Source organism: Meleagris gallopavo, chromosome 5, assembly GCF_905368555.1.
Source record: "Meleagris gallopavo chromosome 5, MGAL_WU_HG_1.1, whole genome shotgun sequence".
NCBI classification, from domain to species: Eukaryota; Metazoa; Chordata; class Aves; order Galliformes; family Phasianidae; genus Meleagris; species Meleagris gallopavo.
Window position 1 is genome coordinate 22,787,025 of NC_139408.1, and position 14,862 is coordinate 22,801,886.

At 43.6% G+C, this 14,862-nt stretch overlaps 1 protein-coding gene across 3 annotated transcripts in view; it reads right to left on the bottom strand.

The window, feature by feature from the left end:
- Positions 1-117: 117 nt before the first annotated feature.
- CSTPP1 (centriolar satellite-associated tubulin polyglutamylase complex regulator 1) overlaps positions 118-14,862 on the bottom strand; it is an 83,703-nt gene continuing 68,958 nt past the window's right edge. For all 3 annotated transcript variants that reach the window (XM_085224702.1, XM_085224704.1, XM_085224703.1), the window contains 5 exons: positions 9,612-9,697; positions 6,935-7,130; positions 5,424-5,533; positions 2,193-2,256; positions 118-1,637 (listed from right to left, as the gene is read on the bottom strand). In XM_085224702.1, coding sequence (XP_085080828.1) covers positions 1,457-1,637; positions 2,193-2,256; positions 5,424-5,533; positions 6,935-7,130; positions 9,612-9,697 — 637 coding nt within the window. In that variant the 3' untranslated portion in view covers positions 118-1,456. The remainder of the gene's footprint in view (positions 1,638-2,192; positions 2,257-5,423; positions 5,534-6,934; positions 7,131-9,611; positions 9,698-14,862) is intronic.

A 14,862-nucleotide genomic window follows, 5' to 3' on the forward strand; every position in this document is an offset into this window, starting at 1 on the left:
TTCCTCTGCCTTCACCTAGCTCCCCCCCACCTGGCTAGAGGCAGACAGAGGCTTCAGAGGGGAGCAGGCAGTGTGAGCCCTGGGGAGGGCACGGAGCAGCACAGAAGAGCCCAGAGGTGGTGCAGGCCTTACACAACAGGCTTTATTCTCCAGCTTTGGTTGTCACTTGATGGGTGGGAGAGAACGTGCAGTTAAAGGGCATGCTAATAAATAATAAATAAATAACACCTCCCACTACCTCCCCAGCTAGGTCAGCAGTAGTGAAGGGATTACTCTTAAAATAGTTACAGTATGTGCTGAATCCAGTCAGCTTAGGCCAGCAATAAGCTTTGGGTTAACAGCTCTTAGTAGCCCATGCTGTGTAGTGTTTTATGGGAGGGAAGAGCAAGTAGGCTCTCCAAGGCTCATAAGAAACCAGTGTCTCATCATTCTATGCAAGCCATGGCACAGGAGCATGGCTAGGGAAGGGTTCAGGGCTGCAGCAGCCAGGCTGTGGAGTTAGCATTACCATTAACACAAGCTGTAACTCTTTCTGTAGCTGTACATGTCACGCTGTAGTGCTGCAGTACCAATATTTACAAAAATACCTAGGACTTGCTTAAAAACTGCCTCCATCTCCCCCAGTGCTTCTGCCTACCAAACGCCAACAGGAGCCCTACATGTTTGAAGGCCATGCCATTGCTTGTAGTGAAGCAATCTCAAGACTTCATCTCTCTCCTCCACCCCCTCCAAAGTTCACTTTTGCCAAATAGCATGTTAAGCTTGTTGGAGGTAGTGGGAGGCAATTCCAGTGAGGAATTACAGCAGAGGAGCCAGACAGCAGCATGCAGTACCCACTGAAATCCCGCTTATTATTTGGTATATTTGCTTTGGCATGTCTTGGACTCAGAGAGGAGGAAGCAGTGACAGGAGGCATGGCAATACCTAAGCCCTTCTACTTGAAGAACTTCAGGAATTTCTCTACCTTTGATCACATGCAGGGGCAGCTTTAATAGGAATAATCATAATGGAGCATGAATGCAAAGCTGCTGCTGGCAGTTTAACCACTCTATTGTTTAGGTCAAGTTTAAACACAGCTACCTGGCAATCAGCCTGCACCAGCACTCCCACTGCTCGAGCACCTGCTGAACTGTGTGAGATCCCTGGTGAGAGATCCCTGCTATTTCCAAGTACAGGCATCTAGCAACTGCTGGTTTGTCTTACTTGCCAGCAGAGGGTAGCATAACTGCATCTGGAAATAGCTTCTGAGGAGGAGCTACTGCACAAATTTGGATCTAGGAAACTAGCAGAGAAGGAACAGGCGGATCTGGCAGTGGGAACTGGCACAGCCACGCACACATTGGTGATGTGAACAGAACCCGCTGTCAGAGCAGATGCTCCAGGAAGAGGTGCTGTACCTACAGTGAGCTCTGGACAAACAAACCAAGGATGAGAAACGTTCCCACCCTCACAATCTTCAATTTTCAGAAGAGTCTGTCTCTTCATTGGAGCCTTCACTTTCAGCATCTATTTTTCGGCGATGATGGAGAGGTTTCCAGGGAGAGTTTATCCTGGGAGAGTTACGGACATGAAAATTAGCAGTGTCCCCGCTGGAGCCGGTGGGAGCAGAGATGGAAAGCCCTGAAACCTGAGCTACCCTGGAAGAGAAAGGAGAAAAAAAAAAAGAAAAAAAAAAGGAGAGAAAAGGCTAAAGTGGGTAGCCTAGCTTGTCATCTCCAGCCTTAACCATAGCAGTTTTGGAGTAAACTTGGGATGATTACTTATTCACAGCTAGCTGAGAGATGGAAAGATGTTTGTGGCAAAGAGGAGGAACACTTTGCACTACCACCTGCCAGACTTGCTGGGTGAATAATTTTTCTTCCTGTTAAAAAGAGATCTTCTTGGCTGAGCCTGTGTCCTCCAGTACCCCTGGTTTTCACCGTCCAAACAAAATGTCTCAGATCATTAGAGATTCTTCTGTTACCTCTAGATCCTTCTTTTAGGCAAGTTTTTTCCAGTGCTGCTGAAGTCTTTTTGAAGGATTTTGTTAGCTGCACCAAGGCACCCCAACAAAAGGCCTTCTCTGCTAGGGCTGCATCTCTATTGTCTTACAGTTAAGTTAAAAAAATAGAGACAGTACTTTACTGAAGCCATCCTCAATGTGCCACTTTCCATCTGTTGTTTTACTTCCTACTCTTTGCAACTCAACTTACAATTTCTCAAGTTCCTGATCCATGGCAGGGTCCAGAAACAAATCTCCTTTATCTGGCAAAGCCCCTGGAAACAAACAAACAAACAAACAAGGAAAATATTACAGCAGAGTTAGACTATTCAGGGGTAATCTTAAAGAAAATCACTCAATTCATCATCCTAAATCTGTTCTGGAAGACAGAGAAGACTCTTCCTTATACCCACTAGAGAAATGAATCCTCAACAATCAACGGCAGACAAAGAATGATGGCTCATATTCTCCATCCTTCACACAGGCTGTAGCAGAGCTCAGATCAAATAGGGGGCACCCTAAGTGGTTTCTCACAGAACTTGAAGCTCTCAGAGTTGGCAGGGTCCACTTTACAGAACTACTGAGCGCACACCGTCTCAGGGAGATGGCCCTGTCAGCTTCATGTTCCTGCTAATTGCAATATGTGGCCGTGAGTGCCAGATGCTATCAGAGTAACAGATAGGTTGTATGTGCCACAGCCTAAAGCACACATAATACCACCCAGGGAGACATAGACTTCTGTGCTGCCTGTCTTTCTTGTGGTGCACTGAGCTTGGGGATCAAAACACAGATGTGAGACTCACTTTCCTTGCAATTTAGGAAGATTAGCCCTGACTGTGCATGTGAAGCATGGGGTGGATGAGCTATATTTTACTGTTGCTTGCTGCCTGGGTAAGAAAGAAAAAAACTGTTTAATAAACAGGTACCCTCCCTCAGCACAACGCTCCATTTCACATTTGAAATTCCATTCAGGATGAAAGAGATGGGTGTAGTTCAGGACTGGAGCAGCTGGTTGATCACCACTGTAGAACAACACTAGAACCTCAGAAAGAGCCCTCAGGAAGACAAGGCTCTCAGGAGAGACCTCCTTACTAATTCTGTAGTGAACACCTTGCACAGGAACTATGGGAGGGTCTGATAGGTCAGCACAAAGATGATGGGAACTGCCTACCACAGCCTGGACAGTGCCACTGCACATTTGGTAACGTGTACCAACAGCGCAGTGAGGAATACTCCTGTTTTTGAGGAGACCTGGCTGCCACACTCAGGAGCTTTGGGAAAGAGCTTTATACTGCTCTGTGGGAACACAAATCTGGTTTCTGGCCCTGGCACCTTGGTCCTGAAGGAAGGGCTGGAAAGCCACTCTTGTGGACAAGACAAACTGGCAGGAGTTACCAAAAATGTAGCAGCAACAAGCATCTAACAAATTAGAACAAGTTCAGATCAGACCCACCTCCCCCACTTTTTTCATTTCTGGTAGCCTCCTCCTGCACATGAACAGGAAAACCTGGCATCACAACAAGAGTGTTGGGAGGTCCAGTGCTTGCTTTCACACGCTCAGTTAAGAGAATAAGCTAAAGCTTAACTTGTTTCTATGTTTGCAGAATCTAGTACAGTCTCTGGGGCATAAGAATTACTTGGGAGAGACAGTAAATTACATAAAGGATTCGCAAGTCTACACTGACATGAGTTAGCCTGCAGATTCCCATTTGCTTGACACTCATCAGTGCTACTCCAGCAGAATGAGCTGCTCTAATCCCTACCCCTGCTCCTCTAGGGGTGCCACTGGCTTTGTGAGACCAGAGAGGAAGCAGGCATCCTGACTGAAAGCTCCTTTGCCTGCAACTGCCCTTGTTGAAGGGCTTTGGGGAGCTTGTGATTCCTACAGACCAAAGACTATTGAAATCACCCTTCAGGAGATTAAAAAACATCAGAAAAAGAATCCCCCTATCCTTGCCAAAATGCCAACACCTGTCAGACTTGTGGTTGCTGCCCCTCCTCTGTGAGAGGCCATGGGAGGAGCCAGAGAGCCAGGGGATGGGCCCACATTAATGGAAGGGAAAACCCACACGCTTTGTATATAGCACAATGAAAGCCTTGGGCAGGATCCTTTTCTTTTCTTTTTTTTTTTTTTTTGTGGCCATCTGTTTTGTTTGCTTTTTACTGGAAGTGGATTTTATTGGGCAAGGAAAAAAACATTTTGTTTGGTGTGATTCCAGGCAACACCTTTCCCAGTGAGTACACTGATCCCTAAGCCTGTTTGCAGAAGAGATTGCAGAGCTGTATGCATGTACCTTTGATATATAATCTTCATCTTGTTGGGTAAGCAGCCCTTCCCCAGAAGAACATTAGTAGCTTAAACAGTTTGCTGGAAGAAGAGGCCCAGCTAGGGAGGGGGACACTTCTATTATGACACACCTGTGTGAAAGAACAAATCCTCTGGCAAGCTACGCCATCTTTTCACTGAGGCCTGTCTTTGAAACATGGGGACTGGGTGATACTCAAGCCTGGAATTAGAGGAAGAGGATACTCAAAGAGACAAAAAGCCTACCCTGATTATTTTCTGAGTAGAGATGAGTGAAAGTGTGTGAGCCTTGGCCCACTTCTCCTCATCAAATGCAGAAAGCCCTTTTTGTTCTGCTTTGCAGGACAAGCACAACTAAGTCATATGAGAGCAATACTGAATTATGTATCTGAGTTATGTATGGATTACACACTGTGCTTTGCCAATGCAACACTTTGCTTCCCTGCTCTAGAACTGTATTCATCATCACAACACAGAAATGAGCAATGAGATGCTGCTTGGTGATCCTTCTGGTTTCCACAGTAGTTTGGTACAGAGTTCCATAGCAGAATTTTGCGTTTTATACCACCAGATTTTCAGTAGGCCATAGATTAATATATTAGAAAGATTACAGTGATGTCAGGTAAGATGGGGCATGAGCTGGGAAGTCTGGGCTTTGCTTGAGTCTTTGAGCCAAGAAGGCATCAGAAGTTTTCCCATTAGGTGTGTCTTCTTTTTCTTGTGGACAATGAAAGCAGTCATTTAAAATCTGTGGGAGCATAAAGGGCTAAAACATAGAATGAAAGTTCAATTTAAGCAGTCAGCTACCTTACTTGCCTCCTGACCGCCTCTATGCAACCTTTACAGCCAAGCATGCTAAAATGACAGTTCTAAAATGATCAGCTACCAAAGACATAAAATATTGCTGTCTTAGGACAGCATTTCACATGTAATTTTATTGCTGACAAATCTCCACATCTTCAAGCAGACAGTAAGTTTTTAAGCAGTGTTTTTAAAGTTTAATCCATAATAAAAATATGAAAAACTCCCTCACTCTCTTTCTGATGATGTAAAATCTGAGGCATAATTACAATGGGAATTCGAAAGAAATGCAGGATGACTGAAAATTTAGAGCTGTATCATTCAAAGAAATCTTACCTAGAGCTCTGTTGATCCCCTGATCCTTTGCAAGTGCCATAAGGAATCCAGAGAAGGTCAGTCTCTGTGCAGTACTCAGCACTTCCTTCACAAGAGCAGAAGGTGGACAGCTAGGAAAAGAGAGACCAGAAAATCATCTTGTCTTTTGAACAATGATCATTTTTTCTAAGATCAAGTTCAAAATGGAAGAACAAGCCCATTTATTGTTCTAACACTGTCACGCTGACCTAGCTGTTCAAACTAAACAGCCAACAGGTTGTTTATTTAGTACTGCATCTGCTCTCAATTTGTTAAGTAAAACTTTTGAGTTGGGGTACATTCCTAAGAGCAGTCTTACCTGTCTCCCTTGTAAGGAAAGGGAGAAAAATCCAGATCTGCTCAGAGACATACACATGCCAACTTTTGACATATTCTTAAAAGGAAGGAAGGAAGGAAGGAGGAAGGAAGGAAGGAAGGAAGGAAGGAAGGAAGGAAGGAAGGAAGGAAGGAGAGGGATGGAAAGGGGAAAGGAAGGAAGGAAGGAAGGAAGGAAGGAAGGAAGGAAGGAAGGAGGAAGGAAGGAAGGAGGGAAGGAGGGAAGGAGGAAGGAGGAAGGAGGGAAGGAGGGAAGGAGGGAAGGAGGGAAGGAGGGAAGGAGGGAAGGAGGAAGAAGGAAGGAGGAGAGAAGGAGGAAGAAGAAGAAGAAGGAAGAGAAGAAGAGAAGAGAAGGAGAAGAGGAGAAGAAGAAGGAGGAAGAAAGAAGGAAGAAAAGAAGAAGGAAAAGAAGAGGAAGAAAGAAAGGAAGAGAAAGAAAGAAGAAGAGAGAAGAAGAAAGAAAAGAAAAGAAAGAAAGAAAAGAAAGAAGAAAAGAAAGAAAGAAAGAAAAGAAAGAAAGAAGAAAGAAAGAAAGAAAGAAAGAAAGAAAAGAAAGAAAGAAAAGAAAGAAAGAAAGAAAACACAAAAAACAAAGAGACTAGCTTTAGTTCAGTAGGGGATAGAAAAATACTAGGCCTTACTGTGTGTCCTTGACAGACACATTCTTCATAGTTTCTAGCATGTAGTGAGCAGATTTCTTTTGCCTGGGATCTGTAACTAGAGACCAGCTCCATCCTGGATTCCAGTACAGACCAGCAGTGTGATCTTGTCTAAGGTACTAAGGCTTCAAACTCAATCCACCTCACTGTGGCTTGCCTATGCTTCAGCACCCAGGAACACACTTGCAGTCATTTATCTCCAGATAATTAATGATGGTAGATTAACCTCTCCTTTATGAAAGTGTCCATGTTAACATAAGAAGGAAAACAGAATTCCAAATCAAACAGCTCAAGAATGTGCTCGAACCCCCACGTCTCTTAGGCCCTTGTAATTGTTTTTCTCTTTTGGTTAAAGCAGTTCTGCTACGATCTCTCCCGTCATAGTTCTCCAATGAGATCTACATGAAAATTAAACTGATGTATTTATTCACAGCTCCAATCTTACAAAAGGTCTCCAGAAACAGACTTTCACATCTGTGTTCTGGACTCTGTTCATACCTGTATTTTGATCTGTCACACAAGGTCTCTAGGCACTGGTAGAAGAGAGATGCCTCTACCCCATCAAGCAGGTTGCAGTCATTTGGGGGTTGCCGCTGCCGATGTTGCCCAGAGGATGATGTTGGCACGATCACAGTATTTGGATTCTTACCAGCCAATAGATCTTGATAAATAGCAGCCACACTTTCCAGGAATTCTGGAAAACCAGAAAGCAATTTACAACTCAGGGCTATAACCAGCAAAGCATCCTCCTGACCTACCAGACCCAAGATTAAACTGTCATTCTCCACTCTGTGTTACGCATGACACCATCAGGAAATGGATGTTAGCACAACACTAAGGCATCCTGCATATTCAGATCAGATATGATGCAGGCACAAATAGCCATTTCCATATAAGTTGCGGACATCTCCCTATTAGGACGATTATGAGAGACTAGCCATTCTGTTCAGATTTTTCCAAAGGAAACAGAGGTTAGCAAACAGATGGAACAGTGGAGCATGAAAGCTAATGTCAAACATACAACTGGTTTGCAAAGTCTCAAAAATTTTCTTTCTTTACCTACAACCACCAACTAAGAACTCACCAAGCTGGGGCAAAATATATAGATCTGCAACAGAAGCAGAAGGAGCAAATTAGTCAGGGCTCCAGGCTGTATCCCAGCTTGTCTCTGTGCTCCTCCAAAGTAAATATAACACGGGATCTAAAGGAAGGGCCAGGGCAGGTCAGGGCTAGAGCTGGCAGAAAGCCTCTCCCCAGGCTCCTCATACTACCCACTGTTTACTGCAAGAGCCTAATTTTAAACAAGTTTGTTTATGGATGTGGTCAGCAGTTTACAAATCTAGATTCCATTTGGAGTGGTTTGTATGTGTGTGGGTTGGTGGGAGAGCGTATGACAGGCTGCATGTGTGCATTGTGCCTGGGTGAGCAGGACTGAGAAGGGATGTTTGAGTGTGTACACAAGGGCGTGTTTGTGAGGACTGCAGTGGCATTTGTGTCCCAAGTGAATGGAAGTGTGCGATGTGCGTGAGGCGGGTGGAGAGGAAAGGCAGTATGTCAGCCCTGTGGCTGCACTGAGGTTTTGCAGCTCAGTGGAAACATTTGTTGTATCAGAGAAGAACTTTCCAAAAGCATTTTCTGCCCACAGCTAAAGGCATTGCAAGCCTGGTTCTGCCCAACCTAAAATGACCATTTTAACTGGTTTTCTTTGATGACTTGTCGTGGATAATGTTGTGATGTGTGCGGGGGAGTTACAGGGTAAGTATACACAGAAAAGTACTAAGAAATAGAGATGTTTGTATTAGGAACAGCAGCTGACTCGTAACTGCTGCAAAGATGAAAATTGACAGGTTGGATCAGATCTCCAGGCCACCCAAAGTTACACTCTGACCACAAACCATGCTTTATCACAGCTTCTAGCCAATGTCTCCTAGCACCTCGAACCTGGCTCCTTTTGCCTGATTAAGGCCAAATGAGAGCTATGTCCATCAGAAGGAGCTTATTTGCTTTTTGAAACTGCACTATGCTGGGAGACATGAGTACCCCACAGCACCCCGTGCTTGGGAACATATCTCATCCTGATAAGGGAAATGCTTCCCTCTTTTTCCCTACCAATGTAGTTCCCTAAATGAGATTTCCTCTCCTCCACCACACTTTAGGGGACTAGGACAAACAAGCCAACATATTTTAAAGCATCTCTGCACAGGAAAAATACACGAATATTTATCCAAGTTTCTTCCCCTGGCATCCTGAACTTAGTTTAAAAATACCTCAGGATTTTCACAGATGTGTATGTGTTGGTGAGTGTATGTAAAGATAAACACACACAAATTGTTATTATTTGATATGTAATTTTCCTGTCAAGAATTTTAAAAGAAGTACTCCATCTACTTAGCATTGGGAGGAAAGATAGAGTATGAGAAATGACCAATAATATGGGGAAGGTAGACAACGATTAATTGTTCCTTTCCAATTAGGGGCTCTCAGAGAAAAAAAAAAAAGCGGTTCTTCATGGAACAGGTGGGAAGCCTGTGCAACTCCTTGCCAAAGGGTGTTGCGAAGGTTAGGTGTTTACATGATTTCATGTGGAGAAGTCTTCAGAAGAGGAATCCAATAGGGATTCCTAAACCCAAAGAAACTATATGCATTTCAGAAAGATTTTGAGCTGAAAACAGATTGTGATTGAGTGAGTATTAGGGAAGAGAATTGTACCCATTTGCCCAATTCCTTTTTCTTTTCAAGGCACCAGCTGTTGGAGCCAGAATGCTGGGCTTGCCTTGCTCTAGGCTCTTCTGATCCCATTTCCAGCAGCAGCCAGTACTTTAGAGGCAGAGATGCTGCGTTAAAGAGTTATGGAAAAACATGTTACTAGTAAAAGTTCATTGTTAGTTGCTAACATACACTTGATAAAGATAGAAAATCATGTCTCCGGGCTAAGACAAATGTATGCATAAGCTTTGGCCATTCGAAGTATCTTGCTATTCAGCAAAATTTGAAAATTTTTTATGAAACCTCTTTATCTACTGGTATCAGTGATAACTTTTTCACAGTAGATCCCATTATCTATATGTTGTCTGTGAAAAACCACACACTTATAAGATTTTAAAAAGTGAAGGGATATGGAAGCTGGAAGGTTGTAATGACATGCTAGTGGATGAAGAAGCTTCCCAGTATTTACCTGAATAGTAGAATTGGATCTGGAAAGCAAAGAGGAAATCAGAAAAAGACATCAGACAATCCATAGCATCATCCATCAGCACAATCCTAGGAGCAAGATGAGAGGAACAGTTTAGCATCTCCAAAAGGATGAAATCTTCAAGCAGGAATACCAGGTCTACAGAAAGAGCAGCTAGGGATCTATGTGCAACTGAGGACAGCCAGCAGATTGGCCCAGTATAAGAGGCTGGGAAAGGGGAATGGGAACATCCATCAATGCATAAGTGTGGACATCCTAAAATTAAACAAATGCAGCTTGATAAACTGTGGTGAGATAATCCTGAGTGTCAATGCTATTACACGCTTCACCTTCAGCATGAACAGAACAAGATGAACATTAAATGTAATTCAAAGCCTGAGGGACGTGATGGAATAAACACTGGCATTTAAAAAAAAAAAAAAAAAAAAAGGGTTCACATGACTATATAAAGAACAACTGTGCTAAAGGCAGTTACATGAGAATAAAACTGGTGTGAGCAAAATGAGACTTATTCTGCTATTATTTTGTATACCAGAGTTCATTGGACTGGGCTATTTTCAGATTTGTAATTATAACAGCAGCGATTAGCTCCCAATCTATGGTCAAACCTAACCTGACTAAAAAGGAAATAACACGATGTCTCTTTTGCACCAGCCATCAGCTTTAAAATTACCCACTGTAAACATCCGATCTTCCTTTCTTGATGAATGAATCAGTCTCTTTTTGTATATTATCAGGTCAAATTTCACAGAGAGTGGAATCTTCCTAGGCTAGTGACAATGCTCCACTCCACTTATAGGAAAAAAAAAAACGAAACAAAACAGAATATTCAGAGGATGCTAAAGAAAGGTGGTTGGTACTTCCTTTCAGCTGTGTGCTTTCCTGGACCACCACACACAGCACTAAGCAGAAACAGGTCTTCTGACCCTATCTGGTCAGTATCTATCATATCATGCCATATGAAAAGGATTACCATTTCATTACAGCCAAAGTATAGGTCATCTTGTAGGACCCTTTTCAACATGGGGCCAAATGTGACCCACAAACCAATTCCTGCAGCCTCAATAGTCTAAACACGTTGCTGGCAAAAAGCTGTTATGTCTCATGTAAAAGACTCCAGGGAGCTGTGTGGGAGGCTGACCTAAAAGAGCTACAGGATCTAGCAAAAGGCTTACTTCCCTGCCACTCAGACCAGTTCTGTTCGCTGTGGCAAAATCAAACATGCAGAGCAGCTTGAATTAATTACCTTAAAGAAGAAAGACTGAGGCTAAGAGAGTCCCCAGGAGAAAACCCAGTATTTAAAACAAAACTCTTTGAAGATGTCAAAGTGCTTCTGATTTATTTATTATGTTCCAGAAGCCTCCTCCTCCTCATGTCTAAAGAAGCAGTAGCTTCAGTGCTTAATTCTCACTAATAAGCATGTTACTGAAGTTGTCAGTGGCCACATCAAGAAAATGGCTTTGAAGCTGGCAGGCTGAGCATCTTCATCTCTCAGGCAATACTGCTCAGCTACTAGCATTTCCAACCACTCTTTAAGCACTGGAAATGCTATGGGCCACATCACTGAGAAGCTGCACTCCCTGCTTTGAAATGCTGGTCTGTCTCCTAGATACCCTCAAAGCACCAGCTCCAAAGCTGTGACTGGTACACTTCGACATCCTGGAGAAGTAGAAGAACAATAATGAAGAGTTTTTAAATGTGTTTTGTGGAGAGACAACATGATATCACCTTCACGACAATAAACTAAATTTCATTTCTTAAATCTAAAGCTATGGTCAGTGTGTGTGCTCTGCGGCAGCAATTTCCACTCTCCTACCTAAAGAAGAGCATCAGGAAGTAGGCAGAAGTCTGGGAATTTAATATTTCTTGCTCTTAGAGATGGCAAGGAGCCTCAAAGGGGTACTGTATGGCACATATGTAACAGGGGAATGTCTAAATAGAAGCAGGTGCACTCTGGTGCTGGGTTACTGACTCCACTTGGCCCATGAGTCTGCACTCCGGAAATGTTGAGGAGTTTTAAAATCCAATACAATCACTTATGAGGAGATTGACTGCAGCTGGCTATTTCCCCACATAGCCAGCTGACTGTGCAGCCAGGGAAGCTGAGAGAACATCATATGCAACGTATCTGCACCTCTTCCCCGAAACAGCTGGCAAGGAGAGAATCCCAGACAGCAGGATCTCAATTGAGGACAAAATCTGAAAAATCTGAACTGGAATTCAAGAGAGTTCATCAGGTAGCCAGTTTTTCAAGGGATTGTTTATTTGTTCTTGTCCAAATTAGCCGTTAAGCCCTTGGGGGGCTTGGACTTAGTTACAAGGTTAGTAGTTGGCCCTCCATTAATAACAGAAATTAAGGAGAAAATCTGGAAGGAACTGAAGAAAGATGCCTACACTTGAGGGATTCTGGTAAGGATGTAGTAGTCTTTTAGGGTTCAAGCGGGTTTGGCTGGCAGGAAAGCCTTGCTGCTGTGCCAATGGGGAAACTTTGTGATCTGCTGACTACAGCTAGAATTTTAGAAACCCAGACTAGACAGGATGTTCCCAGGACAAATTCTAGACCCGGCAAGTTGACCAGGCAAAGGACTTTTACCGCTCTCTACTACCATTAAGGGCTAACTGACTGTGTGTCTTAAAGCCAGGCTGGATCAAATGGGTCTTCAGAGACTTGGTTTGTTTATTGATACATGGAGGCAAAAATAAATGGAACACACAAAAAGGGTAAGATCTGCACTCTCAGGCAATCTTTTAGCAGTGGGTGTACAGGCTTTCATCACCCACTTCTGTTAGCACTTACCAATGCAACGTAAGCTCCCATACTGCATAAACCAGCTCAGGACTGGTTTATGTACTTACTCTATGTACTACTCTGCTCACACTAGTCCAATGCAGGCAGTGAGGTCCTTGCATTTGTTACAAGAGAAAAATCAGTGCTCTGGTAAGGTCCTGAGATTCCAGCACCAAACAAGAGAAATTTCTTCCTTTTCTGTCCTTCTGCAGTTTCATGATTCAGAAAGCCAGAAGGTGCCTCTGAAGATCAGAAATATGTCTGTAGATAAAAATCTTCAACATGCTAATGCCTATGACCCTTTGAAGAAAAAAAATGTCCAAGAAATCTCATAGACACACATAACTTGTTTTTTGGGCAGCATGACCTCTGCATCTGTGTGGCACCAGGAATAGAAAAATGGAGGTCTCTGGTGTCATGCTAACAAAACCAATACTGTTGTAACCTCTGTTCTTCTGCTCTGACATTGCCTGGTCTTATTCCCTTCCAGTGTTTGTTATCAGTGCATAGCAACAGCTCCTGGACAAGTGGAGAGTACCGTGTTGTGAGATCATCTCAATCATGCAGCACAGAGAATACAACTATGACTGCTTTCTTCCTAGGAGCGCCAATAATGACACAGGTCCTGGCTGTATCAGCAAAGACTGCGGCTACTGCCACACCTGAATTCCTTTCCCAAGGCAAATTAGCAACAAAATTGCTAGGAGTGTGCAGACTGAAGGAGGAACAGTGTCAGGAGGTCTGTATGTGCCATTCCCACTCTTCAAGGACTCAACTGCTCCCAGAAGACCGATTCACCTTTCTGACAGGCAGAACCAGGGAGAATGATAGGAAGTGGGAACCGGACTAAGTAGCAGCATGGGAAGGAAAAAAAAGGAAAAAAAGAGAGAGCAACAACTGGAAGCAAAGAGAAAGATGTTTTAGAAATATAGCAAGTTTTATTAAAATTGCTCAATCGGATTATCTTCCAACAGAGTAATAGCATTGTCTAAGTAAATCTTTAGCCAGCCAGCAACAAGAGTGAGGTCATCCCCACCTGAGCTGGGGTGCATCTGACAGAGATTTCGTTTCTCTCTAACACCTGCTCTCAAAGCCTGCTCGCCTGTCTCTAAGGCATGCACACAACAGTGCAGCAGGCCCCTGAATGGGGCCTCTAGTTTACAGCAGCCTTGTGGATTAAATTCCTTGACACAAACATCATAACATGTGTAGATACGCTGAAGTCTCCTTTCATGCACCATCACAAATTCCTGCTCAGCTCAGCTGGATCCCTATGAAATGCACACCCACACATGGGACTGGTGCTGTTGTACCTCCATGAAAGGAAGCAGCAGATATATTCCTGCTGCAGGGTTAGCATTCTTTCCCAGTCTGGCATTGGAGGCCAAGCAACTGCATTTTGTTGGGCCCAGAAGGCACACTGATGAGCCAGAGGGAAAAGCAGCACTCATCTTTTAGTATTAATTGAAGCAGCACAGCTTTAATTCAGATACCAAGACATAGGCACCAAGGAAGAATTCAGTCAGCCAGGTGGAAGTACTAGCAGATGGATAACACTTTTTACTCTCCTGTCTTAGTATTATTTTCAAGAGACTCTGATGTTGAAGAAGGAAATGAAAAATACAAAAAATAAGGACCTCTTCATTATTCAGGCCATGAACAACAAAGGAGCAGCTAATATCATGATCACGTGCCTGGACTCTGTTTCCAATGTTATATCTGTGCCCATTAAAAAATTTTTATTTCCATGCCCCTTCTATTGAGATGGCTAGGAATTAAAGTATTCATTCAGTAATCTTGCTGTGATTACATATGTGTGTGTACTAAAATCTGAACAGAACCCCCTATCCCAAAAGATGCATATACTGTACATTTTCACTATCAGATAGTTAATAATCAATTGATGGACAGTCGGCTGAATATGAGCCATCAGTGTGCCCAGGTGGCCAAGAAGGCCAATGGCATCCTGCCTTGTATCAGGAATGGAGTGGTGAGCAGGACTAGGGAAGTCATGCTGCCCCTCTACTCGGCATTGGTGAGGCCTCACCTTGAATACTGTGTTCAGTTTTGGCACCTCAGTATAGAAAGAACACTGAGGTACTGGAGCTGGTCCAAAGAAGGGCAACAAGGCTTTTGAAGGGCTTGGAGAATATGCCCTACGAGGAGAAACTGAAGGAACTGGGGCTGTTCAGGCTGGGGAAAAGGAGGCTGAGGGGAGACCCTATTGCTCTCTTCCAATATTTGAAAGATGCTTAGAGCGAGAGCGGGGTTGGTCTCTTCTCACTGGTGACAGATGACAGGATGAGGACAAATGGCCTCAGGTTGCACCAGGGTAAGTTTAGGTTGGATATCAGGAAACACTTCTTTACAGAAAGGGTTGTTCAGCACTGGGATAGGCTCCCCATAGAGGTGGTTGAGTCACCATTCCTGGATGTGTTTAAAAGC